Here is a 19,481-nt window from a genome sequence, read left to right as displayed (position 1 = left end):
CCTCTCTCTCTCTCTCTCTCTCTCTCGCTCTCTCTTCAATTCTAGATCAATAGTGTGTATGTCTTTCAGAGTATGTCACTGCTATCAGCACAGAAATAAGTTATTCCAGTGGCACGTCAGGTTTGCAAGTGTGTCTTGTTGCGATATAAAGCCACGTCTGCTGGGGCCCCCAGTGGGAAGTCTAGGGCATGTTATATCGCCCTACTGGTCAAACATAGAGGTAACGACCCCTCCCCATGCCAGAACAGTGGTGGGTGGGTGGCGGGTGCTCTGATGTGGTTTGCTTCTTCTTTCCTATTAAACATCTATTGTCTTTATCTCCCCTGCTTCTATTTTGTGTTTGTTACTCTCTTGTAATACCTCTATTCTTCTGGACGCTCAATGATCGTATACAGTTGCGAGCGCCGTAAAACCTCTTCTAAAACTAAAGCAGAGCAGTGCTACAGACTGAAATTGTCTTTAGGCCATTCTCGAAGCGGGGGTATTAACATGTTCTTATTCACTATAGAATTGTAAATGGGCTGATTTATCAATGTCATACTCAGTCTGTGCCGGAACAACATAAGGGGAACTGCTGCTTTTTCTTTCCTCATCCTTACTATCTCTACTTCTTTTGTTTTGTATGTTTGTCACTCTCTTGTGAACTGCTATTTCCGGGGTGCCTTGATAGTCGAAGCAGACTTTGTGCTGTTCAGGCTAGAGAGATGAGCAGAGTAAGCCTGATTCCCCGTTTGGACTTTTCTGTTGACATCCAACCCTTGGTGCTCATATGACCTTATGCAGTTGCGAGCGCCGTAAAACCTTACTAAAATAAAACAAAAACATATGTAACTCTTATAACAATTTAATTTTCAATAATTTGACAATGGTATGTGGGTGATTGGTGGGTGCTCTGGTGTGGGTCGCTTCTTCTTTCGTATCTCTGTCATCCTTATCTCCACCCCCCCCCAGTACTAAAAGACCATTATTGTGTCTTTTTGCTTCTTTTTACTCAAACAAGCACCTGTTGTCATCATCTCTCCACATTTTTCGTTGTATGTTACCCTCTAATAACACTTCTAATTTTCGGAACTTATTTGATCCTATTTGTTTTTCAAAGGCCGTAAAAAAAACTTTGCTTAAACTAAAGCTGTGACATGTACCTTTATAAAGTGTACCAGGTCGCCACACAAGCTTCAGTCGTTTTATTGATCTGAATAACGGTTTGAAAAAAAAATACCGTTGTGAAAAAAGAATGCACCAGTTTTGTGTAACGAATATCGCTGTTGTTATTGTTGTTCTACTTCCTAGGTCTGTGCGGTGCCGCTGGTGTGATTTTGGTGGCCATCAAAACAGCGGATAACGATTTACTCAACCATTACCGATGGGGGTTTTTCCTCGCCTGCATCTCCTCGGGCCTCACCATCATCCTGGCCATCATGCTGTTCATCACCCGCGAGCTCACGGTCATCAACGAGAAGGCTCGACAGTCCCGCACGGCCGACTACGTTTTCGCCCAAAAACCTTACTACCCGGATTACACCAACCAGGGCTTCCAGCGGGATGACATGCCTCTAGCCAACGGCGTAACGTACCACCACTCTCCACACCCTTATTCCTCATACCGCGGCGGAGAACAGCCGCCTCAGACACACCCCAGCGCGCCATACCCCGGCAACAGCCTGCAGCACTCTAGGGGCCAGGCCGTCGGGTATAACGGCGGAGTCGGTGGCGGTTCTGGGTACCAGCCTTTCGGCTATGACATGCAACGTCCCAGCCAGCGGCACAGCATGGCGGAGTCGGCCGACTTGAGTAACGGCTTCACCACCGAGCTGATCCACGCCGAGCACAGCCTGAGCCGGACCAACCACAGGGGAGGGGACTACGGACGCACCCAAGACTTTGCCCCGAGACAGCAGGATTATTATATGAATGGCAGGTACTAAAGGGGGTGGAAAAGGCCGAGAGAATTCAGAGAAATTACATGAGTGTCTTTGGGCTCATTTCCTACTATTGCAGGGTTACCTCAACAACCTTTAGCTGTCCACATATTGTCCAAAAAGTATTGTTTGATTTGATTTAGCTAAAAGATTTGTTTTGTTTTTCTTAATAACTCCAAAATAAACCCTGCCTCAGTTCTAAAACGCTATCATCTATTGTATCATTTCTAGTACTACACAGAAAGTAACAACATTCTGAAAGCTGTAACCAATTATTTTTAATGATTGGAAATGAAATGGTTTTGAAGGGAAGGTGTATTCCTATAACTTTGAACATTTGAGCAGTAGTAGTATTCACAGATATTGGAAGAAGTTCATCTGGGAACATATAATCATGAAGCATTATTCATGCTTTCAGCTGTCTTCATCGCCCCCCTCCCCCCCCCCCCCAACTTTCCCCCTCTTCCCAAGATGCATACAATACATGTATAGTGTATGGTATTATAGATTCAAACTCAGATCTGAAATAAGGAATGTACTTTTCTGAAAAATTACAGTCTTTGCTTCATTTATTTCCCACATGTTTAGAGAGTGATAAAAGGAAAGTTTTTGTTAGTAATTTGAGAGCAGACTAGACGTGCGGGAAGCAGATAAGCCATCAGACTTCGTGCTGAGTAGATCAGAACATTGATGTTACGTCATCTCACCATAGTCTTGCCGTGTTCGGTTTTTTTACAAAATCTTTTTGTAGCTTGACTGTATTACAAAACTTGTCAGCACATGCTTTTTTTTTCATTTGGGAATAACATTTTCGTGTCAAAGGAGGTCATACTATATATCTATGCAATCTTGTAGATACTGATGTAAAATGTGCATATTGATGGGACAGACTGTGCCAAAGTGTAGGATATGGAAAGCTTTGTAAGAAAATGATAATGGGATGAGTTGTTGTTTGTTTTTTTCATCCCATGCTATTGAGGGAAAAGTTTTAGGTTTTTTGAAAAAAATACAATAATGTGTTTCAGTTGAAGTGCACTGACTTTGGAAGACTTCATTCGTCTTACTATTGTACATTTCAAAATTCTACAACAACCCACAAATGTGTGCATTGTCAGATAGAAAAGATTAAGAAACAATATATTACTCTTGAGTAATCTGAAAAAAAAACTTTTTCAGAGGCAATGATGTATTTTCCTTTTCCTTGGCTGTTGTGTACTCATCATTATCTTTGCCTTTACCATGATGCTGTGATGCCCTCCAAACATGCCTAATACACTGGTAGTTAGGCTGTCTTATTACTAAGATAGCCTAGACTGGTAGTCAGTACTGACACGGAAGTACAAAGTTCTGTTTCTCGTTTAAGTTACTGTCTTAACTATTCATGCTATCAAGATATATTATATCTTTGTGAAAAGCGTATTCTGATGATTTCATGAATTATTTGCATCTCACGTGATTTTTTAGGCTATTTGTAAATTGATTGATACCTTCCCAGTGACTGAAATTTTGAAGAAAGTGAACCTTTTACGTCTAAAATTGGATGAAATGCAATGACACTATTTAGAAAGTATGGATGGAGGCATAATCGCCTTGTCAAACATTTTGTATATTATGCAGAATTTTACATGGCAGGATACTTACATTTTACCAAATTGAAAAAGTTAACAATGCTTCACTTCACATTTGACATCGTTTACGTGACTGGATTTTGAGGATGGCATCATTATATTGTCAGTGATGTGACTGAATACGTATAATTTCTGTATCATGCATATTCTTTTTTCTTTTTTGTTGTTATTTTTTAAAAAGTATGAATATATAAGTGATCATGAACTAGGTTTTTGCTCATCACATAGATGTATGTTTGAGTGTGCAAGAAAGGAGAGATAGTGAGTGAGAAGGAGAAACTGATAGAAAATCAAGCACACAATTGAAGAAATTATTATTTTGTGAACAGGAATGAATGGTTAGTGTAAAAGATTGTCTTGATAACTATCCCTATTGTTATAATGAGTGAATTATACTGTACAAAAGCAAAGCTTCTTCCTTCACTACTTTTTCCTTTATGTCAGGCGTTTACAGATGAGTGTACACAATTTGAATTGGCTTCACTTACATAAACAGTTGGCCTACAGCTATCTTGTGACAGTCTTGCAAGAGACTTAAGAAAAACGACGTTGTTCACTTGTCTGCTATATTGTTTTTGTTCTTGTTGCTGCAGTGGCATTGTGGCAAAGTTTTTGTATGGTTTACTTGTTCCTGTTCCAAGTCGGACCCATGTTCGTTTGTTAATAAGAGTGCTTAAAACAAGCAGATTATGAGAAGCTTAAGCAGTCTCTCGAGACAACTTAAATGTTCAGGGTAATAATTTTTGTGTTTTTTTGTCGCAAATGCAAAGCTTCTTTTCTGAGAATAGTTGTTACTCTTTGTCTTGTCAACTTTCAAAGTGGCTCCTTCTGCCTGTTTTTGGGGGGAACAAAGCTTACATTATACAATATGTGAACATGTTAGCAAATAAATGAGGAACAGATTTTTCTCTGCGTAGTTTCTATTTATAATTTCAGAATATTTCATAATGTCTGAGTCTGTTGTTGATCAGGACACACTCAGTCATTTTACGTGTGAGGTTAAAGCTGACATTGCAAGGAGGAGCCACACAAAAATTGCATCGTATAGTGTAGAACTACATGTACAGGTGTGCGCAAATATAATCTCACACAAACATTTTGTTATGGCTTTATATCCATGTTTGACAATAGACAGTCATACACATACTACAAATCAACTGCTTAGTGGAATACTCCATCATTAATGTACTTTTCGTAATTGCGTGTGGCGGAGTCATACACTAAGAAGTCAAAGTGTGGTGTGGAACATTCATAGAGGGTACTTTTTAACTCCCTTTCGGAAAGAGACAGGTTTCAAAAAATGTTTATAAATATAGTATAGAGACAGTAGATCAATCACTACGAGATCTCTTGTTTGAGAAGTGATTTCCCCTCCCCTGTATCAGAATGAAAATTTTGGTGGGGTCAGTAGCCTAGTGGTTAGCCTGCCAGACCCATAATCATGAGACAGCAGGTACAGGGTTTCGAGCCTCAGCCCAGTCCAACGTGGTGTCCTTGGGAAAGGCACTTAACATGAATTTCTTTTTTGGCTTGGTCTTTTCAGAGGTGGATACTAAACTCGGAGGTCCCGCCTCTTAAACAACCGAATAGGGGCATTAAACCTATACCATTTTCAGAAGGAAGTTTTGTTTTTGAAAATTTGCATTATTGTTTTCGAAAAGTCCGCTTTTCTCTTAAGACGAGACGTGTTGATCTTTATCTGTACTAGCTGCATACGAGGCAATGTTTACCTGGCACTATGTTTTTATGATATGTGCGTTACTGTCATCTGAGACGGCTTGGTCATGTTCATTTTCCACATGGCCTTGACCATCAGCTTACATTGTGCATTGTGCATAGACTGAAGCCATGCATAAAGATCATATGTCAAATTCAGGAAAAAAACACATCTTTTTGCAAAGACTTCTATACCGCAATATTGCAGAAGCTGATTTTTCTTAAGTTACATTCTCTCACCGTGCAAGGTTTTAAAGCACATTGTGGGTTAAATCCTGCTCTTTTCACAAGTCACAATTCATTTGTCTCATGATATGATTGTCAGCGTTATGTTTCAAATGGTAATGAATTAAATACTGAATTATCACTCATGTTTGCTTTTGAAGTCATTTTTTGGCATCAGATTTCATTGACGTGAACCACAGCCACTGTCAGCCTTGGGTATTTTTTTTTTTTTTTTTTTTTTTTTTGGTGATTCAATTTGTACAATATTTTGTATGTTTACAACTTAATTGTTTAAAGTCCAAAAAGTTGTAGTCCAACTGATCATGAGCGGTCATCCAATGATCACCATTCCTTACTTGCTCAGAGGGTTTGTGGTGGGAGTTTGGCTAAACTACAACGTTCCCTCACTAGCCCAGAGACGTTCACTAGGGTTTCAGATTTAGAGTCTGTAGGACTCATTAGATTAGCAACATGTAGATCTGTTATGGTAAACACTTGGAACTTAGAAGGATTGACTAATTTAACTAAAGGATCAGGTAAAAGAAAAGTATAGCACCCCCCTCCCCTTACCCCATGCTTTCACTTGTCACAATGATCACAGCCAGCTGCTTCCAGTTCTTGTAAGATGAAAAGCAACAACCCTGCTGTGACCCCTTTTGGATCTGTGCACTAGGTCAAGCACTTTCAAAATAGGGGGCTTTACTTTACTTTTACAGATGATTAAATAAGCTTAGATGGGATTACACCATAACACGTCTTAAAGGGGTGTTAATAATTTCATTGCTTTTGAACCACTTAATCTGGAAAAACTGATTGACTTGAAGATTAGGCCACAAACCACTGGAAATGTATTCAGCCAACATTTGTTTCTTTTCTTTTTCTTTGTTCAATCATTGAATCGTGTGCCTAGTTCCTTTGTACAAAAGAAAACAGAAATGAATCAAATTTTATACTATTATATTATCGTTTTGTTAAACTTTCATCTACCTAAAGTTGTGTATTATTTTAAATAACTAACATATATTACTGAAATAAAATATTTATTGTTTCTACAAAAATTCATGTTTGTTCTGTGTTATTTGGAATCTTATTGTGCAATAATTTCCTCTGGTTTTGAACTGTTTAGACTTTTTTATCATCTCACTGCCCTCATCTCAGGATTTTGTGATACAGTGTTCGCCTCTCATTCAAAAGATTCCTGTGGGTGGTTTGCGGGTGCTCTGGTGTGGTTTACTCCTTCTTTCCTATCAAACATCTGTCGTCCTTATCTCCCCTCCTCCTTTTTTGTGTATGTTACTCTCTTGTAACACGTAATCTATTTTTCGGCACTTATATGACCTTATTGTGTTGCAAGTGCCGTAAAACTCTTACTAAAACTAAACTAAACTCCCCTCCTTCTTTTTTGTGTTTGTTACTTCCTTGTAACACCACTAATCTTCGGCACTTGTATGACCTTATTGTGTTGCAAGTGCCTTAAAACTCATACGAAAAAAAAAATCCCGGGATCAAAACCTGCCTTGATGAAATAGTTCTCTTCTGTAAAATTTTCTGCTTTTACCTCCTTTTCTGTTCCCTTGCCTTGTTCTGTCATAAATGCCATCGTCTCCACTTTCTCCCGCTACCCTCTGGCCTCCTCTGAGCTCCACACTCCTGACACTTTCTACTGCTATCCCTGGCTCCTCCTAATTGCCGTCTTTCAGCCACACCCCCGATCTTCAGGAAGATAAAAATAAGCACCTAGACTTTGGAGAAAAGGGTGAAAAAGCTCAGAGGTCCCGAGTGCAAGATGCTTACGTTAAAGATCCCTGGTGGTCCTCAAAACGATAAGAGTAGGCTTCAGCTGGCACTGAGCAAAATTCAGGTTTATTACTTCAAAACTGAAAATACTCTAGTCAGTATAAAAATATACAGAGTACCTTCAAAATCAGAATGTTGCTTCTTGAAGGAAAGGGGCCCTATGTAGTAGGAAAACCGGTCACATACCTAAAAACCAGCAGTCAACTACCCCTGAGATCTATCAGGGGATCGCAAAAAAGAGGGAAAAGCCGTTGAGCTAAAAGCATTTCTTTTGAAAAATACAGACATCGTTTCTTTGCAATGTAAACGAGCAAGCTTTTATACCCATTCCAACAACCCCCGACTCTGTGGCTCAGTCACATCAGATGGACATTAGATTCTGAGGTCCCGAGATAACGTTTCAAAATTTTAATAAATTTTTTAATTTTCATAAAAGCCAATACATCCATAAAATAAATATCAAGTCACAATGTTCATAAAATATAGTCAGGCTTTATTTGCAATATTTTACTAGAGTGCAAGAATTTAGTGAAAAACAGCCATAAAAAATTTTTAAAAAGTAATGTTTCATATATATATATGTCAAGGAACCTTGGAGAGATAAAGGTAGATTAAAATTATGACAAAACTTAGTATGTATTCACTAAAAATGATCTTCACAGCAGAGACTTCATAAATGAAAAAGACAATTTCTTTTGCACATAAATCTTCCTGGTCCGGTTTAAATTATTTCCACAGCAGGATTTACGAATTACAACACGCCTATGACAGAAGCAGAGATGCTTATGGTGGAGTTCGGTTCAGGCCGAAGGGCTAGAACTCAGATGGCCGCTGGATCAGAAAAGTAAAGTATGGTGGAGTTCAAAACATTGGAATTACAATTCAATTATAAAGGTGGGGGCTACTGCCTATCTGTCCCTTGAGAGAGATTTTTTCCCACCAGTGCCCTCCTGTTAGTCTTAACCCCATTATTGCATCACAAGCAACTGTCTCAGAACATTGGTTAGGATTACAGTGTAGGTCTAGTAGTTTAGGGGTTAGCACTGTGGAAGCTATTCTTCTCTCTCCAAGACCAGACATGGAGAACGGAGAAAGAAGATGGTTGGGGTGCCTGTGTTATGAATAATAATAATAATAATGATAATGATAATAGTAATAATAACAATAATAATAATAATAGTTCGTCTGTCAATGAAAAATGCATCTGCAGAGGAGAGTATTTCTTAAAGGGAGATAGAAAAAATAAGAATTAAGATGATTTGTAGCTTCTGCAATGACTAATGAGACCATTTATGGCAGAGCAGATATTGCCACATTTTAGCATAAATATGACTACTGTGTATATCAAAATATATTCACACATATCATTGCATACATAGAGCACTGAACAGAAGAACAGGAGGGGAGAGCTAGAAGGAGATCAAGTCGATAACAGTATGTTCATCCACACTCTACCCATAAGACAGTGGCAGTCAAACTCACAAGAGAGAGTCCATGAGATGACTGAACACTACAGATCCATGGCTTTTTTAACAACCTTTTTGATGCAGTGCTCCAAAGACATATCCCAAAAAATTATTCATACATCACGATTGCCATAAATGTCTCATTTCTTTTGTTCAACAGATTATAAACAAAAACTCCATCTGCATGTATTTATATATATATATATATATATATCCCTCTACTTTAACAAGTTATTTTGGGAATGTCTGATCTTCTTAAATACAACATTTGAAAGTTTGACCTGTAATAATTACACAAAAAGGCCTAAAGATGCATTCTGATATAAACAAAAACTCCATCTGCATGTATGTATATATATATATATATATATATATCCCTCTACTTTAACAAGTTATTTTGGGAATGTCTGATCTTCTTAAATACAACATTTGAAAGTTTGACCTGTAATAATTACACAAAAAGGCCTAAAGATGCATTCTGATTTACACATGAAATTGACTTTAAATACTAACCTTGTGCAGCTCTCCTCTCAGTTAGAGCGTTGTTTCAATTCTTTTAAGTTTAACTGATCCCCAAAAATTTTTGCCTGATGCATTGATATAAAGAAGCGAGTGTCTCATCTATCAGTAATGGATGTTAAATTCAAAGGTCACATCTCTTGAAATAGTGTTGTAAAGGATAAATCAATACAGTTTCGCACATTTTTATTTGAGTATTGTTTGCCTAACAATGAGACTCATATAACCCCACAACCCCAGCCCCACCCCCTCCCCCGCTAGCAAAGTTGTCAACTCCTGTTTAGCCTGAACAATTTCTACCCTTCAACAGATCACTAGCTACAGATGCGTAACATCAATCTCAAGGCATACATGATAAACAAATCTATCAAAGTTTAGTTTTAGTAGAGGTTTTACGGCCCTCGCAACTGCATAAGGTCATATGAGCACCAGAAGATTAGAGGTGTTACAAGAGAGTAACAAACATAAAGAAGAAGAAGGGGAGATAAGGACGATAGATGTTTGATAGGAAAGAAGGAGCAAACCACACCAGTGCACCCGCCAACCACCCACAATCTATCAAAGGACTTCAAATCAATACATAAGCATGCATAATATTATGTAAACTTATGTAGTCACTTCAACTGTAAGTGCAACAAGCTTTTCATACCCGCCACCATCAAGAAAAACCCACCACTGCCATGGTGTGAGAATATCAATTTATCATCGCATACTGTGCTTTATTCACAACTTTAAAAGATTAAATTTAAACATTTCGAGTAAACAGCTAAATTTTATACAATTTAAAAAACTACACAAAGTATAAAATTTGAAAAGCTTTCGGAAGAACAGAAAAGAGATAACTTTTAGATCAAAAAAAGGAAGATTTTAAAAAGTGGTGCGTGTTACTAAATGCAACAAATAAAATTAATTGAAATAGTACAAGTATCATTACCACTCTAGTAAAAAACTACACCCACAATACACCTCAAAGTTCGACACTGGTAAGATACAAGAATTAGGAGAAACAGAAACAACAAGTATCATTTATAATAAATCTGCAGTCATCATAGAATCATTTAACTAATCAATATGACAAAAGCCAAAAACTTTCCCTCACCCTCATTCACATGACAAGAGTTATATATCAATGAACCATTAACAAAATAGAGCTCTTCACTTGTAAATACAGCAGTGTCTGCTTTAACCACATACGGTTAATCCAAAATCAGCAGTAAACTGAAAAGAAATAAAAATCCCTGACTATTTTTCTTCTATTTGAGGCAACCCTTCTAAATTGAAAACCCTGCTAAACTGTAGAAAATCTGGCAGTCCCACAGATTTTGATTTAAGCAGTCTCCATTGTAATTGTATTTGCAAATTTTTACGCCCCAACAAATTAATTCATTAAAGATGGGCTGCCTATCTGACCCTGCCTGTCAAGGCCAACTCATGCTATGAAGGTATAAAATCCCAGCAAACAGGTAGATAATATACTCATTGAAAAAACCTCCTCATTCAAGATTTGAACTCAAAACGTCTTCTACAAGCAATGGCAGAGTCAAACTACTTCACCAGCGACACCAACCACTACACTTCCTCAGGCCAAAGCAGAAGAAAAGCTCACAGGAAGCTCATTCCACTCTCAGAGTACACAACATACACTTTAAAACTTTAAGTTAAATTTAAGTTTATCACCATACAGAGCTAAGTAATGTCCGAGTACTACAGTCAAACGTTAACCTTGTTTCCACCAAATTAGGTCAAACACGTTTTTTGTCTCAAATTATGTTATTCTCAACTATAATTACACTTGGTGATACATATATATATATATATATATATATATATATATATATATATATATATGTGTGTGTGTGTAAAAAGAACACAGCACAAACTTTTGGGCAATTTGGATAAATAGACAATAGGAAAAAACTACAGTGTTATTTCAACTTCTCTGGAAATCAACTTTCACACACATACACAGTTCAAGTCAGACATGGTGGATATTTCAGATCATCATTAAGATCCTTAGATGTCAAAAAGTTACGAGGAAAAAACGTATGGACTATTTCATATCTGTACATATTTATCTATAATTCACTCCTATAAATGTAATTGATGAGTTTAACCCTATACGTACGCCTGGGGTCATTTTGTACCCCAGGGGTTGTATTCTTCACATTTTAGAATACTTCTAGTGCGAAGATCTCTTTGAAACTTTCAGTATTTCTCAAAAAATCATTTTGACAGACTGCTATGCAAAGTGTGCAGATCGGATTAACGAGTAAATTTCCTCTTTGGAAAGTGGTGGCGCAGAGTTCCCCACGTCGTATGGATACGATAGTAAAACACAACGTACGGATAGGGTTAATTGACTTTTTTAAAAACTTTGCAGGTACATCACACATCAAGTACCACAGCGTTATAGTTCCCACTATGCCAGGATCTTAATCTGGCACAAAACCATCATGAAATGTCATGATGGGAGCAAATATTCCAGCAAGGGCTTTTGTTCACAAGTAAAAGAAGCATCATATTAGCCCACTAACAGCTGGTGGCTCTACAACATTTCTGTGAGGCTTTCCACCAGAAATTACAAGACACAATAAAAATCCACAGTCGGAAATTGTGAGACATTAAAACAAAATCCACTGTTAGAAATCATAAGACACTAGAAAAATGCACTATATCACCTTTTCAAGAACCACAACAAATAACAAATATTGTACTCAGTGAGTTTGAGTAAGGCAATATTGCAGAGTGAAAAAGATCTTTCTTCGTTTTTTAAAAATATTGAAGCATAAGTAGCTGTGCTGCACACTACAACTTGTACCACAAGTCCCAAGAAACGTGAGAGGTATTCAAAAAGCAAATCCAAAAGGAAGCTGCCTATTTACATCTGTTTGTAAAAGCAGTTTCGATAAATTCTGCGTATATTACAAAATATAAAAATCAAGCCTTTTAAAACTTTACACAATACATGGAAAACAAAATAATTACTTAATCACAACGCATTATTTTCCATAACAATAACATTGCTCAAGCTAATATATCCTAATAATTGATAAATCTGCTTAAAGACTAGAGAAGACAACTCATTCTCTTATCAAATCAATAATATGTTCACATTTCCTATGAAAAAGATCCAACCCTTTGTGGAAGGATGTCAAAAAAATGCATGCTGGCGCCTCTTATCTTTCTCTGGTCAACATATCGCATATAATTAAAAATTACATTTTGTCACTGTCAAGAGGACTCCCTGATAATGAGACAACATACAATATTCTTAACCAATGATGTAAATGGATTCACTTAGATATAAGGGGAACTTTTCTTGACCGTAGGATCTTAAATTTAGCCTATGGTGCAACTAAATTGGATGTGTAAAGCCATTTTTCCTATGACAAGATATTGTCCCTCATCTTTCGGGCATTAGTTTGCAATTTTCAAAGGTATTCTTTTTAGAAATATTGAGAAAAACTTTCTGGTGCTTTCCTTTTGAGAAGAGAATTAATTTGGATTACGCTCTGAGAGCCAGCATCAATAACAGTCTTCCTTTTCTTTGACTTTCAACTGCCAGAGTGGGCAACATGCACACCTATCATTTCATTTTACTTTTGTAACAAGACAAGCACCTAGCCCCATCAGTCCCAGAATGAGTGGTGTGGAAAACGTGAGATATAACCCATGGCATCCAATAGCCACAGCTTCTACACCAGCTGGAAAATTTTGGCATGAAAGGTAAGCTGAGTACACAATACACCCATTGTTCTTTTTAAAATAAAATGGTACATATCATTGACTATAATTCTGAACAAAAGTGCGTTATCATGGCACTTTGACATCATTCACTTCAAGGAGAACAGAAACTAGATTATATACCGGTAAATACGCTTAGAATCAAGAAAGCAGTGGTCCAAAAATTATTTGATATATCAAAAGATTAGCAAACTGCATAAAAATCAATAACCTAGGAAAGCAATTCAATAAGAAACTACAGTCTGAGTATACTCTATGATGACAACTGATCTTTCAAACAAATTCCTTTAAGACAGAGCAGAAGTGAGTAAGATAAAACAGAACAGATGTTGACTTCCTCATGCTTATTCATTGACAAATGAAAACAAGAAGAAAGAATACCTGAAAAAAAAGATTGCTGTCAATCTGCCTAGCCTTTCTCTAAAAGCACACTAAAGACGACAAAGGAAGCCGAAGAAAGTACAGTAAGCAAAGTCTGCTGTTCAAGATAAAAGTTTAATATATCCTCAGTAAACTTTAAACACTCGTTCATCCACTGGAGCACAATAAAAGAAATTTACTTTGATTACTTTGATTTCATTTACAGACACAATAAAGTCTTGAACTATATAAATAAAAAATAATAACAAAATTAATGTCCAAAAATAAAAGCAATTAGCAGAACAATAACTTTACTGTTTTGCCATTCTATATCATAGCTGACAGAATCACAAAAATATAAAAGTAACAAAAGAAGACAAGAAATGGAATGTCTTAATTGATCATTGACAGAACACAATGAATTAAAAATTGTGGCTCATAAGGGCTGTAAAATATACAGTGAGAAAAACATTCATCCATGTATTATTTGAGCTAGCAAAAAAATGTATAAACCAAACAATTCAATATACACACATAAAGTTAGTGCTTTTGTTAACCCTGCTATTGGCACTATATGGTCAACAAAGACACAAAGGAAGCACATTAAAATTGAACTGAGACTGTCTTATTAGTTTAACATATAATTACCACAAACTCTCATCAACTTTTAGAAAACATTCAAGGAATTCTTGTCACTACACACTCGCCTTCTTCATCTACAGAGACACAAATTCCTGCAGCTAACAAACACAAACTTTGACAGAAACAGTCAAGACACAGAAGATAGAGATCATTACGAATAAGATTCTTGTACATTAAAAGCCACACTATACATTGAAACATTATAATGAATTTTTTTTTAATCACTGAGGTATGCCAGTCAAATAATATGCTGCCATATTTTTCATATTTTTCATCTCTGAGAAGGGGCAAAAGTTAATCCCGCAATCCAATCATAGAATGTGCAGCAATCAACAAGAAGAAGAAAAAACAACGGACGGAATGCAAATATTTTAATAAATTTTAATATCACAAACTGACTTTGTAAGTACACTATGAAATCATTTAAGTTGAACTCAACAAGCTCTAAACAGGAAAATATACCTCACCATCTTCACAAAACAGGCTAACAAATCTCTCTGAAGAAACACTTGGTAGAAAAAGAAAGGAGTTACATGAATCCGTGTAAATAAGTACACTGATATGTCATAATTTATTTAAACAAAGAAGCAAAAGTAAAAAACAACCAACAATTTAATAAAAGTGAGGGCAAATTTAGAAATGTACGCACTCACTTTTAGTTCACGAAGGAAGTAAAGACAATACTTCTTCCAGAGCAAAAGAAAATTATCCAGATTTTCAAAATAGTCCGTCCACATTGGTTTCTCACTCAGCAAAGAAAGCACAAACATTAGATAAATAGAAACACAACAACCCACCTTCACGCAATGTGACCAACAACCAAGTATGGCCCTGGACGGACAGCTCGTAATGATTGTCATGATGTCACTACAATTGAACTAGTCCAAGACGACCACCCATTGTCCAAATGAAAAGTGGTCATCTTATACCGGGTGCCCATTGCCCTGATCAGGTCGGGCCAGTTTGCTAGCCAGATTGAGGACGCAAAGCAGCTATCATGGCACAAACCGATCGCCCAACTAGTTGTCTAAAAAACAAACGCGTTTGTTTTCAGACTACGAGTTGGGCGATCAACCCGACCCGACCCAATCCCACCCGCAATGTGCACCCGGTATTAGACAGGTGATCCTCTTAAACAGAGTCATTATAATGGAGGGAACAAAAATGCAAGAGGGGGAGGGGGGGTGGATTGGAAAGTAGTTGTTTGGACAGATAGAGGGTTGTGTTGGACAGGTGGCTGTTAAAGCAGGTTTGACTGTATACAGGATTGCAGGAGTAAAAGAAAATATATTTACAAGAAAACTTGGGAACAAGCTACACAGCTTGCGGACGGTGCCTTCAAACAATGTGATCATTAGCAGAAATTTGAACACAATTGCAATGAGAAAACAATGAGGCCACATTACATTGTTGTATCAATTTGGACACCTCTCCTCCCTTTCAATCGAACCCACCCCTCATCAGCTTACTTTTAGCTGAACCAATCAAATTCAAGGAATTGTTCATTTGGCACATGAGTATATTTATAACAAAAAGTACAAAAACGTTTCATATAGTACAAGGTACAGAACAACTTTTTCTCGAGAAGATTGATGAATCTCTTTTGATAAGTCTTTAGTGACTACCCCACATTTGTGCTTTTCTTCAATGCATGTGCCTCTTCATTATAGCGAGTCATTTCTTACATACAGTACAGTCATGACTGAGGTCAAAAGAGTGGCAGGGTTAGAATTACTTATAACAGAGAGTTGGTTTTTCCAACCTTTCAAACACTACATCTATTTTCTATTGGCTCAGTATTAAAAAATGTAAAAATCCGATAAATTTCTATGTGAAAAGTGAGTCGTTCAGCTGGTACGGAACACAGCTCAGTTTTTCTCGGCACAGATTGACCTCAGGTTTCTACAAATCGTGTCTTTCTGGCTGCTCATCTTCAAAATGTTACGTCTTTAAACTTGGTACAGCAAAACAAGACATTTTTGGCCAACAACAACTGACTCATATTGCTGGCCTTCCCTTGTTTTCTCCAACATGATCATATATCTATTGCAACATATCGTCAAAGGACAGTCATCCCATGTTATCTTCGCAGAGAGACAGCTATCATTCCACCATGCAGGCACATGAATCAGGTGTTCCTAAACTCATAAAAACAAATACACTTACATTTTGCAAATCGAATCAACTGAAATCAAATTTGTTAAAGGTTTTTAGAAAAGTGTCCGAAATGACAATCACCCTCATTATACTAATACAATAAGAACAATCATTATCACTCCTTTTCTTTGCATGTTACTTTCTTGTAACACCTCTAATCTTTGGCATTTATATGACCTAAATAAAACTCTTAATAAAACAAAACTAAAATCTTGAGACTTATTTAACCCAAAGAGTTGCAAGTGCCAAAAAACCTCTATCAAACCAACAAATTAAAGGGCAAAAACTCTACTTGTCAACATCTACAGCTGGATTGACAACAACATCAACATCTTTGCTTCATTGATAACAACAACAACAACAACATCTACAGCTGGATCGACAACAACATCAACATCTACAGCTTGGTTCTTCCACCAACATCCGCATCTGTGTCACCTTCCACCGACCGCTGCTGTAGCAACGAGCCAGGCTTCTGCTCGGAGACGATACGTTCCAGCAAGAATGTCAGCTGAGTGAGCCTGATGGTATTCTGGGATGCTTGATCTTGAAGTTCTCGTAGTTGAGTTTGCATTGAGGAGACGTCCTGATCACGAGGAGTGCTCCTGTACAACAAAAACAGAAGATACGATGCAATGGTAACATGCAATGTGCGATACGCGGTAAAGTTACTTCCCAAAGTTTTTTTATATGTTACTTCATATAAGTAAAGTAAGTTGCTTACTTTTTATATAAGCCAAATAATCACACAATGAACTCAGCTACGCATTTGAAAAGAATGCAACAGATAGATGCACCAAGACTATACATGAGAGACGCTCACTCTCCCTATTTCTTCCCCACCCCCCTTCTCTCTCTCTCTCTCTCTCTCTCTCTCATTTTCTCTCTCTCTCTCTCTTCCTCTCTCTCTCTCTCTTTCTCTCTCTCTTCCACCTGTCCCTCCCTCGCTCTTCCTCTCTCTCTCTCTCTTTCTCTCTCTCTTCCACCTGTCCCTCCCTCGCTCTTCCTCTCTCTGTCTCTCTCTCCCCCCTTTCCCTCTCTATCTCTCTCTCTCTCTCTATCTCTCTCTCTCCCTCCCTCTCTATTACTCTCTGGTAAAAGTCAATTGTCACTTTGACTAACTCAAACCTAACATGTCTTTGAATTCTTCTACGACCACAAAAACAAAAACATCACCCACGCACCATGCAGCTGAGGACATTGTCATCTGCGAGTCGAGACGTCTGAGATCATCTTTTTTCAACACAGGTGTCATCGCTCCCGATCTACTATCTGGAATGCTTGCCAGACGAAGCTGTTCTTGAACTTCTACAGCCTCCTTGATCCTCTGCAAGTCTGTCATGACCACTTCCAGCCTGAAATAGAAATCCCTTATATTGGTTTAAAGTTTTTCTTTAAGTCTTAAGTCCAAATATCCAACTACACATAGATTCCTACGAGCACAACACATCCCACTGAATTCCTACCTAAATAGGATCCGCATGGATACCCCGCCTGACTACCCGTTGTGTGACTGTAAGGATGAAACAGTATCACACCTCTTTACCTACCGTGCACTTAGCAACCTGCGTAGCACCTACCTTCCTGCCTCCCCAGATATCGGAAATACTTTATACAGTGACAAAATACAGCTGATAAAAACCTGTAAATTCTTTGCTATATCGACAGGCCGAAGGGCTAGAACCCAGATGGCTGCAGGATCGGAAAAGTAAAGTAATGAAAAAAAATAGATTAGATCCAACTATTTGAGTCATGTCACAGAGAATGATGTACAAAAAAATGGGAAAACACGGAATATACCAAGAGGCATGCCCGAGGTAGGGAAATGGGGAAAGTGTTTGTTCGTGGCCTATACAGTGGAACTCGCATTCAACGAGGTCGCCGGGCCTAACCTAAAATCTCGTTGAATCCGAGGGTTCGTTATAGCAAATACGAGGTTTTCTGTAGATACTTACAGGCACTGAGCAAGTAACATATAAAGAGAAGTCACGAGTAGAGCCTGAAATGCCTGCATATTATGAGCCGTGTAAAAAAAAAGACTGATTCGTTCAAATTCACACGCCTGTGTCATCTCGATTGTTTACCAAAAAGTTGTGTTGCTGTGTAGAATCCGAGCTCGCTGATTTAAGTGCTCGTTGAATCCAGGTTATTTTTATTGATTTTAAAGAAGAAAAAGAAACGGGGAATCTATCTCATCTCGTTGAATCCGAGCTCGTCGAATCCGAGTTCCACTGTACCCTGATCCAAGGTGAGAATGACATTGATGATGATTTGATGTATCAAACTAGTTGATCATAATTTGAGAAGCTACTCTTAGAATGTGACTATGTCCTGATTTATTTGTTTAAAAGTGTCGGTAGAAAGTAAAACTTAAAGCTTAATTATCATGTCATCTGTATTATTAAGTCCACTTGACAAATACAGTTACACTTTTTGCCATTATTTTCTGAGAGGATGGGGAAGAGTAATTATCAGGAAGATAACTTTTAATTTTGTTACTTTCCCCTCCTACACACTTCAACATAAGTTATGGACCATTTGCAAACACTCTGAGTGGTCTTCTTGGGTCGATCTGCATGTAGGCATTCTTGGACTGATCCAGTGGCTTGATGGCGCTGCCTCAAGCGGAAGATGTCATAGTGTGACACTGCAAACCTTCTGGCAATTTCTCAGGCTCCAACTCCATCCTACATCCATGCCATAGCTCTGGCACGATCAAAGTCTTTCAGCTTTCGTCTCGGTGGCATGTTGATGTGATACTGGATTTTGTGCAAACGGCAGCTTATATTGCCACCAAAGTGGGCACAGTTCGAGACCATACGTCCGTTTATGACGTGCACCAGAAATTTTAACTGAGGAATGTCCGTGGTGTCGCACACAAGTCGATAAAAAAACTGCAAATTTGGCTAAAATTCCCTGAGAATTTAGGAGCTGCAAAAGGTGGTTTTGCCCCTTTAGAAAGCTTTGCAGTACGCATTTGTAACCCATTAACACTTTCAGAACAAAAAATTCAGAAACATTCCTTGCTGTCTTTTTTCGGATTTTGACAAAATCAGGGCTGTCTGTCAAGGTGGTCCTTAACTTATGTTGAAGTCTGTAGTTTGACTCTATAATCCTTACAAGGACCACTGAGAGTCACAGGTGATGGAGTGAAGGGTTAAAACACTAAGCAAATTATCTACATTTTGGCACAATGTTTCTGTCAATACAATTGATCGTGGTCTACGTGTAAAGACCTTCTGCTAGCAGCTTCTCCGCAGCCATGAGAGATCTGATCCTGACAAAGAGAAATGGGAAAAAGGTGGGAG

General features: G+C 37.9%; 2 protein-coding genes across 2 annotated transcripts in view; one reads left to right on the top strand and one right to left on the bottom strand.

Moving 5' to 3' along the window:
- Window positions 1-6,541, top strand: part of LOC101862247 — a gene marked incomplete in the record, with an annotated part of 51,534 nt that extends 44,993 nt beyond the window's left edge. Inside the window, 1 exon segment of the mRNA XM_013091475.2 lies at window positions 1,291-6,541. Coding sequence (XP_012946929.1) covers window positions 1,291-1,925 — 635 coding nt within the window.
- An 8,515-nt stretch (window positions 6,542-15,056) lies between these two features.
- Window positions 15,057-19,481, bottom strand: part of LOC101848023 (transient receptor potential cation channel subfamily M member-like 2) — a gene marked incomplete in the record, with an annotated part of 50,699 nt that continues 46,274 nt past the window's right edge. The window contains 2 exon segments of the mRNA XM_005091920.2: window positions 15,057-16,778; window positions 17,358-17,528. Of these exon segments, the coding sequence (XP_005091977.2) occupies window positions 16,571-16,778; window positions 17,358-17,528 (379 nt within the window).

The sequence above is a fragment of the Aplysia californica genome, unplaced genomic scaffold, assembly GCF_000002075.1.
Source record: "Aplysia californica isolate F4 #8 unplaced genomic scaffold, AplCal3.0 scaffold00037, whole genome shotgun sequence".
Lineage (NCBI taxonomy): Eukaryota > Metazoa > Mollusca > Gastropoda > Aplysiida > Aplysiidae > Aplysia > Aplysia californica.
The sequence above is the reverse complement of the archived record's forward strand: the minus strand, read 5'-3'. Positions and strand labels throughout refer to the sequence as shown.